This window comes from Hemitrygon akajei, chromosome 7 (genome assembly GCF_048418815.1).
Source record: "Hemitrygon akajei chromosome 7, sHemAka1.3, whole genome shotgun sequence".
In the NCBI taxonomy this organism is placed as follows: Eukaryota; Metazoa; Chordata; class Chondrichthyes; order Myliobatiformes; family Dasyatidae; genus Hemitrygon; species Hemitrygon akajei.
The window spans coordinates 113,522,247-113,531,781 of record NC_133130.1 but is presented as its reverse complement, the minus strand read 5'-3'; the positions used below and the strand labels follow the sequence as shown (position 1 = coordinate 113,531,781).

The window sequence follows — 9,535 nt, the reverse complement described above, 5'->3', positions numbered from 1 at the left end:
CTGCAGTTCAGCCTGAGCCTGAAAGGAGTTCAGTTACCGTGTGTCACCAGCGAGGAGAAACTACATGAGGAAAAGGTATATATAAAATAGTTAAATTGGAACAAAAAGTGCCAAAACAGAAATTTAAAAAGTGGCGAGTTTGTGTTCATGGGTTCATTGTCCATTTAGAAATCAGATGGCAGAGGGGAAAACGCTGTTCCTGCATTGCTGAGTGAGTGCCTCCAGACTTCTGTGCCTCCGTCCTGATGGTAACATTGAGAAGAGGGCATGTCCTGGGTGGTGGGGATCCTTAATGATGGACACCCTCCCTAAGGCACTGCTCCGTGAAAATGTCTTGGATACTACAGAAGCGAGTACCCAAGATGGAGCTGACTAATTTTACAAGTTTCTGCAGCTTACTTCGATCCTGTGCAGTAGCACACTCCCCCCCCCCCAACCCCCACACCATACCAGACAGTGATGCAGACTGTCAGAATTCACTCCACGGTTCATCTACAGAATTTTTTGAATGTTATAAATGACAGACCAAATCTCCTCAAACTCCTAATGAAATATAGCCACTGTCTTGCCTTCTTTGTGACTGCATCAATATGTTGGGATCAAGTTAGATCCTCAGAGATATTGGCACCCAGGAACTTGAAATTGCTCGCTCTCTCCACTTCTGATTCCTGTATGGGGCCTGGTGCATGTTCCCTCATCTTACCCTTTCTGAAGTTCACAATCATCTCTTTGATCTTGAGTGCAAGGTTGTTGCTGCGACACCACTCAACGAGCAGGTATATCTTGCATATCTACGCCCACCAAATCACCATCTGAGATTCTGCCAACAATGGTTGTATCATCAGCAAATTATTAGATGGCATTTGAGCTGTGCCTAGCCACACAGTCATGGGTATAGAGAGAGTAGACCAGTGGACTAAACACACATCCGTGAGATGTGCCTGTGTCGGTTGGCACCAAGGTGGAGATGTTATTACCAATCCACACAGATTGTGGTCTTCTGGTTAGGAAGTCGAGGATACAGTTGCAGAGGGAGGTTCAGAGGCTCAGGTTCTGTAGCTTTTCAATGTGGACCATTGGAACGATGTGTACCAATGTGGTAACAGATGCGTGGGTTTCTCTGCTAGTGACTGCAGAACATGCGGCACACACATTGGATACACTGTCTTCAACTGTATCTGTAGTCACAGCCTGTTCTTTGCCTTAGCAGATATTTTCATCTCCCCCAGGGAATTGACCTTCAATATTGCATGTTTGATTAAGTTTTCTCTTAGTCTTGGCTGCAAGATTACTGCTTCCAGCTGAACTCATTTTGTCTTCCAAGTGCACAAACCAGTTAAAACAATGGCAGTTCAATTCTTCAGCTTTTCAACAGAACCAAGGGTTGAACACTTCAGGCAAACACCAGTATACAGCTTTCCAGTCCACCAACTGTACATGGCAATGTTTGACCATACAAAACTGTGTTTCAAATCCAAAGACCCACAGCATGAATCACCGAAAGGTCGATACTTGCCACAATCTGCTCTGGGCTGCGGTGCTTCTAATTTTTGAGAGACGTCGGAAAGCTGATGTTCGTTTGGTATAACTGTCAAAGACCATTCCTGACACGATTGCAGTGGCAAAACTAATCCCTTCTATATTGAGCTAAACTATAGAAGTTATTTATAACTTCAGAGACCTGGCTTGCTTGAAAGATCAGGTTAGTACAAGAAGGTAAAATACACTGTAGCAGTGACAAATGGATTTGAAGCTCTGAGACTTGATATAGAGAACACACCAAGCTAGTTGAAGATTAAAAAGGCAGCGCTGGATGTGTCAAACGAGTGATACTGAAAATGAGAAAAGAGAAGAAGAGAAAAGGTTGACAGATTTGCTGAATGATATATATGATAGCGGAGAACTACCTGAGGAGATGAGCAAGTCAGTATTTATTGCACTGTCATAAAAACCTAGAGCAATTGAACGTGAGTTACACCAATTTGATGAGTCATGGTGTGGAAGTCCTAATATGAATCATTATGATTAGGGAAAGAAAAATCATGGAACTGGAGATCAGGCAAGAGTAGTGTGGCTTCATTGAAAATAGTGAAACATGAAATGCAGTCTTCCTCCTCAGAATGATTTGTGAGCACTCCATCGAGGTCCAGAAAGACTTCTACCTATCTTTCATCGATTACACCAAAGGTTTTAATAAGGTGAGACGTGAAGAGCTTACAAGAATCCTTCATCATTTGAGCATTGATGGGAAATATATCAAATCATCCGAAATTTTGTATTAGGAACAAAAAGCAGGAATGAGAGTTGAACAGTTGTCCTGTTCCCACTCCTCCCCTTACCCCCACCCCACCCCTGTCTCAGGGTTGTCTTCTTCCAGCCACCCCCATCGTTTCTGGGACACCCCACCCACACGTTAGGATTACAACATTCCACCCACTGTCTCTCCCTCCTGTGTTGGCCCGCTTCCTCTCTCCCATGTCTCTGGGTCACCCCTTCCCACCGCCCATCCCATTTCTGGGATTCATCCTTCCGCACTCACACATTACCAGTTCTCTTATTCTCCATTCCCCATCTGTGGGTCATCTCCTTCCCCTGGTCTCAAGATCTCCTCCATCCACCTACCCCATTTCTGACTCTCACTCCTCCCCCAGTATCTAGGTCCCTTTTGCACCTCTCTCTCACCCCATCACTGTGTCACACTCTCTAGGATGCAACCTTTCTCCCCTTCTCTGTTTCTGGATGCCCTGTATCCTCCCTCACCCATTCGGTCTCTGGGACAACTTCTTCCTTGTCTCTGGAACAGTTCTTTGTGCCCTATCCCATTCCACACATCCCCACACTCATCTCCACGACACCCTTGACATCCCTTGTTCCAGGTTCCTTTGTCTCCTTCCCTAATCATAATGGAATGCCCCCTTCCTCCTCTTCTCACCCTCAATCCCAACTCTAGAATTTCCCTTCTCCCACCTCCCACACCCATTTCTGTGATGCCCCACTCCCACCTCCTTATCCAACGCACCAACCCATCTATTTAACATACCTTTCACCTTCTGTCTTTGTGATGCCCTTTACCCTTCCTGAGTATGAGATGCCCCCTTCGTCACCACACACTACTCCCCCATCTCTCCGATGTGTGTACCCAATTAACCATCTCTGGGATTCCCCAAGATACTACTCAAATTATTCAGGAAGCAAAATCTTTGTTGTCCAGTGTAATTGGACTAAATTTTTTAAAAGAGTAAATAACATACAGTTTTCTTGATTATTATGAATGACCTGTAAGAATTTATCATGATTGGTATTTTGTGTTTGCAAATAAGCGATTAGAAGCCGTACAGATTTCAACTTGCCAATATCCATATAAATCTGACAATTCTGTGTAAAAGTTTCAGTACAGTTTGGTGAGGGGGGAGGGGGGAGTCTAAGGGGAGGTCATTCCCCATGGAATGCATGGGCTTCCTCTAGGTGCTCCAGCTCTCCCCCCCCCCCAGCTATTACCAGCTTCATGGCTATGAACTCCCTTTCATGAACTTTAGTTCTCTCTATTATTTGTTTATCTTTTATTGTTTTCATGAGTTGTTTCATTGTTTTCATCTTTTGCACGTTGGGTGTTTCACAGTCTTCTTTTTTAATGAGTTCCGTCGGGTTTCTTTGTTTTGTGACTGCTTCTAGTGAGATGGATCTCAAGGTTGTATATAGTATACATACTTTGATAATAAATATACTTTGGAGCTTGTTCAAATTTCATGCCTTTTGGAGAGTGACAGTTATTTTTCGCGCTTCTTTTGCTACTGTCTGCTCATTGGAGAATCGGACAGCTCGCTGATTGGGTGATTCCACATCACCAATCGGAGAAAGCATTGCCCCACCAATTGTAAGTGTCCTTCCGTAATTCTCCAGAAGCTATAAACCGGGCGAAGGCGGAAGTATTTCCTCATTCTTTGTGAAGGAATTTGCTAAAATGACTGGACGAGGGAAAACCGGAAAGGCCAAGAGCAAGCCCAAGTCTCGCTCGTCCCGGGCCGGACTGCAGTTCCCGGTGGGCCGTGTTCACAGGCTCCTGAGAAAGGGTAACTATGCTGAACGGGTGGGTGCCGGAGCCCCGGTCTATCTGGCTGCTGTGCTCGAGTATCTGACGGCTGAAATCCTCGAGTTGGCCGGTAACGCGGCCCGGGACAACAAGAAGACCCGCATCATCCCCAGACACCTGCAGCTGGCCGTCCGCAACGACGAGGAGCTCAACAAGCTGCTGGGACGGGTGACCATCGCTCAGGGCGGGGTGCTGCCCAATATCCAGGCCGTGTTGTTGCCCAAGAAAAGCGGCGCGCCCGCCAACCCCAAGGGCAAGTAAAGAGATAAAGCGACAATTTAGAAACCCAAAGGCTCTTTTCAGAGCCACTCAGATTGTCTGCGGAAGGGCTGAGCACCGGCTGGGGTGGGTCCGGGGGATTTCTGTTCTGTGTGTCTATTGTAGACAATCGTCTTAAACTTGGTCTAAATCGCATTTCCTCCCTTAAAAGAATCTGTGCAGAGTGCTCACCCGGATTCTCTCCCATTCCCGGATCACTTCATTTCATAGAAAATGATTTTTTTCCCCCGCTATTGTCTCTACTTCCGGGATCCTGTAGAGCGGCGCTTGATTGGCGGTAAATCTCTCATACCCATTGGTGAGTGAAACAGCTTCATTAACTCACGAACAGGCGGCAATAGGAGCTGTGCCTCAACCAAAATCGTAAAATGTATACTGTAAAGTCCAAGCGGAAAATACTTCTAGACTGTTCTAATTACAGATGTTTGTGAATAGGAACCGTCACATGACCCTGATCCATATAATGTAAACTGTGAATTAAGTTTAGTGTTCAAAGTACATTTATTATCAAGTTCTGTGTACATAAACAACCTTGAATTTCGTCTTCACGCAGGCACCCACAAAGTAAAAAAAAACAATAGCATCTACGAAAAGCTACACGCAACAAAGACTGACAAACGGCCAATGTTCAAAACTAGACAAATCGTGGAAATATTTTGTAAAAAACAGAAATAATATATAAAACATGACCCGTAGAGTTCCTGAAAGTTAGTTTTCCGATATCAGATACTCGGATTGAATTACCAATCGGTAGAAACGCTGATTCATAGAACATGACAGTTTTTTTTCATTATTTAAAACGCATCAGGTTATGCACGGCTCGCAAACTGCGGTCGGGGCGATCTGAAGTTATGTGAAAGAATCGTGAACATTTTCTGAATCTCAATGTGATTCAGAATAGGATTTGGACGGTTACAACACTGGTAATAAACTGCATTTCAGTCAATTAAATGCATCATCAAAAATCTGTCTCAACAATGAAACCAAGCTGATATAGTAAAGGCTGAAGTCTCTGAAGGGAGAGCGAGCCTGGAGTCCACGATCCAGAAACCTTGCTTCTCTCTGATTGAGTCATCAACCAAGAACGGTCTTCCCCTCGCTTTCGGGGGCGGCTAATGCTGGAGTCTTGGGATCCATGTTGCCAGGACTGATCAGCGAGGCTGTGGACTTATTTTGGGGGTTTTGAGGTTCATATTCCTGGATTCTGGTTACCTTTTCTTCTGTTTTGATTGGTACCTTCGGCGGACAGGGGCATAGAATGGATAGAAGGTCAGAGCCTGTTTCCCATTGTGTCAAATACCCAGATAGGAGTACAGAAGCAGACTTTGGGATCTGTTTTTAAAGGGTTGGTGAAGAATCGCCCAATACCCTCTAGTTGGTTATTAGAGAGATGTTTATTACAGGGTCGTTGCGCTGCGATTTGCTCCTTTTCCTTCAGTTTGAAGCTGCCGGCGGTGGGGATGAGGGGAGGTGGTTAGGGTTAGTATATTTTGAACATTCTTTTTTAGAAAATCGTGGAAGCCTTTATTCCTTCTATCAGAATGCATGAATTTACACTTCCCTCCACTACTTTCCATTTGCCACTTTTTTGATATTCTCTCAGTCTACTTGCGTCCTTCTGCAGACGCCTGGCCTCCTCAACACTTCCTGTAACTCCAGGTAGTTTGGTATCATCCACAAATCTGACCACAAAACCATCAATTCCATCATCCAAATCACTGACTTACAACTTGAAAAGAAGCAGTCCGAACACTGACACCCTGTGGAACATCATTTGCCTCAGGCAGCCAAGCAGAAAAGGCCCCATTTATTCCTTTTCTAACCCAATTCTGTAAAATGCCAGAGTTACAGAAGCTCCAAGGACTTCACCCCTGGGAGAGGATGGATCTGCCAAGAAGATGGGTTACCCCTGAAGAATATTGAAAGACTGCCCAGGACAGAGGACTCCAGCGAGCTTGTGTCGGTGGCCTAATCCCTGGTAGAGTTTAACTAACAACTTCCCACCACCATCTTGTACCATCTTCATCCTGTTCCTCACCCCTGTTAAAATATCCATACATATTCCCCTTATCTATAATTCATTATTTTATAAAATGTTGTCCCTCATTCTCTGATATTCCAAGGAAAACAGTCAAAATCAGCTCAATCTCTCTTCATAACTCAGTCATAAATGTCCCAGCAACACTCTTGTGAATCACCTCTGTATTATTCCCAGGTTAAAGGCAGCTTTCCTGCAATCAAAACTAGAAAGAATATTTTGTTGTGGCCTCTACAACATCTCGTACTACATGTCAACCTCTCCACACAGTGCACTGACTGATGAAGACCAATGTGCCAAAAGATTTCTTCACCACCATGTCCCTCTGCAACTTGGTTTGACACCCTGTCAGCTGGTTTGGTGAAAGGCAACTCATGTTTGACCAACATGCCAGAGTTTTACTAGATGTTAGAAGGGAACCTGTTTGGATTTTCAGAAGGCATTTGACAAGGTGCCACATGAAGGGCTGGTGCAAAAGACCAGAACTCTCAAGACTGGGAGAAATGAGTTAAAAAGGAGTGAAGACTCGTTATCACATAGAGACAGAACAAACAGGTCTGCTTCAGGTTAGAAGGATGTAACTAGTGGAGTGTCTCTGGGATCAGTTCTGGGCAGTCAATTATTTACTATCGATATCAGTCACCTGGAAGGGAGAGTGTGTGGGGGATCCAAGGTTATCAGTAACAGGGGATGTGATGGGGACATGTTGTGATGGGACATTTGGTTTCTCCAACAGGATATCAAGATGTTTGGTGAGTGGGAGAATCGTGGAAAATGGAGTTTAATGTGGTAAAGTGTGATAGTGTGTCCAGTGGGAGGAGGAATCAAAAGGCAGACTGTTATTTATGTCGAGAGAAATGGGAGTGAAGTACAAAGGGGTTCAGGTGTTGTCCTGCACAAGTTACACTCAAACAGCAGATAAGTACAGTGTGGACAATGTGGAGGTCTGTTAGAGGTTACAGCAGGACATTGATAGGATGCAAAACTGGGCTGAGAAGTGGCAGATGGAGTTCAACCCAGATAAGTGTGAGGTGGTTCATTCTGGTAGGTCAAATATGATGGCAGAATAAAGCATTAATGGCAAGATTCTTGGCAGTGTGGAGGAACAGAGGGATCTTGGGGTCGGAGTCTATAGGACACTCAAAGCTGCTATGTAGGTTGACTCTGTGGTTAAGAAGGCATACGGTGCATTGGCCTTCATCAATCGTGAGACTGAGTTTAAGAGCTGAGAGGTAATGTTGCAACTATATAGGACCCTGGTCAGACCCCACTTGGAGCACTGTGCTCCATTCTGGTTGCCTCACTACAAGAAGGACATGGAAACCATAGAAAGGGTGTAGAGGAGATTTACAAGTATGTTGCCTGGATTGGGGAGCATGCCTTATGAGAATAGGTTAAGTGAACTCAGCCTTTTCTCCTTGGAGCGACGGAGGATAAGAGGTGACCTGATAGAAGTGTACTAGATAATGAGAGGCATTGATCGTGTGGATAGCCAGAGGCTTTTTCCCAGGGCTGAAATCGCAACCATGAGAGGGCATAGTTTTAAGGTGCTTGGAAGTAGGTACAGAGGAAATGTCAGGGGTAAGTTTTTTATGCAGAGAGTGGTGAGTGCATGGAAGGGCTGCCGGCAGCGGTGGTAGAGGCAGAAACAATAGGGTCTTTTAAGAGACTCCTGGATGGATACATGGAGCTTAGAAAATTTGTGGGCTATGGGTAAGCCTAGGTAGTTCTAAGTTAAGGACACATTTGGCACAACTTTGTGGGCTGAATGGCCTGTATTGTGCTGTAGGTTTTCTATGTTTCTATGAAATGTTGAGGTTGATCATTCCTTGTTTTTTTATATCAAACTTTCAATCTGATTACATCAGACAAGTGAATTTCCTGTGGTGACAAACTGATTAATTCAACAAATTTATTAAAATGGAAAAAGGGAAATCATGACGATACTGACAGATGTAAATTCGAAGTCCAATTTTTCCAGCAAATGGGAGGTTGTTTCAAATAACATCAGATCCAACTGTCTAAATTGAAAAGGGTAATGAATGCAGGACCGAATATGTTACACTTTTATGTATGCAACATACTGAATAAAATAGATGATCTCTGAATGTAATTAGAGACTGGCATGTATAATGTTGCAGCATCAACTGAGTCGCGGCTGAAGGAAGATCATAGTTGCGACCTTAATATCCAAGGATACACATTGCATCAAAGAAGACAGGCAGACAGACAGAGGGATTGGGGTCCCTTGCTTCAAAAAAATAGAAATCAAATCCTTAGGAAGAGACATTGGATCAAAAGATGTAGAATCCTTGCGGGTAGAGTTAAGAAATTGCAAAGGTAGGAAGACCCCGATGGGAATTAATGCAGACCTTCAAACAGTATCCAGGATGTGGGTTACAAATTACAAGGGTAGATTGAATAGGCACGTAAAACGCGATAGTCATGGGTAATTTTCAACATGCAGATAGATTGGGAAAATCAAGCTGATATTGGATCACAAGAGAAGGAATTTCTAGAATGCCTAGAATGGGATGGCTTTTTAGAGTAGCTTGTGACTGAGCCAACTTGAGGAAAGGCAACTCTGGTTTGGCTGTTGTGTAATGAACTAGATTTTGATTATGGAATTTAAGGTAAAGGAGCCCTTGGGAACGGTGATCATAATATGATAGAATTCACTCTGCACTTTGAGAGGGAGAAGATAAAGTCAGACGTATCAGTATTACAGTGGAGTATGGATTTACAGATGCAAGACAGAGGAGCTGCCCTAAGTTGCTTGGAAGGGCACAGTAGCAGGGATGACAGCAGAGTAACAATGCCTGAGGTTTTTGCAAGCAATTTGTAAAGAGCAAGACAGATGCATTCCAAAGAAGATAAAGTATTCTAAAGGAAGAATGAAGCAGCCTCAGCCAACAAGGGAAGTCAAAGCCAACATAAAAGCAATTGTGAAGGGTTTTAATATAGCAAAAAGTAGTGAGAAGTTATAGAGGATTGGGAAGCTTTTAAAAATACAACAGGACACAACTAAAAACGCAATAGCAATAAGATGAAATGTAAAGACAATAATATTAAAGCGGTTACCAAGCTTTTTTTCAGATATACAAAGAGTAAAAGAGAGGGGAGAGTGG

At 43.9% G+C, this 9,535-nt stretch overlaps 1 protein-coding gene across 1 annotated transcript; it reads left to right on the top strand.

Moving 5' to 3' along the window:
- The first annotated feature begins 3,919 nt into the window (after window positions 1-3,919).
- LOC140730826 (histone H2A type 1-F-like) lies at window positions 3,920-4,440 on the top strand. The gene has a single exon (XM_073051770.1). It carries the CDS (start codon window positions 3,962-3,964, stop codon window positions 4,349-4,351), a length of 390 nt encoding a protein of 129 aa, XP_072907871.1. The 5' UTR covers window positions 3,920-3,961; the 3' UTR covers window positions 4,352-4,440.
- The last annotated feature ends 5,095 nt before the right edge of the window (window positions 4,441-9,535 follow it).

What these genes read in the sequence shown, in the direction of transcription:
- LOC140730826 (XM_073051770.1), top strand. Translation starts at nt 3,962, where the DNA reads ATGACTGGACGAGGGAAAACCGGAAAGGCCAAGAGCAAGCCCAAGTCT.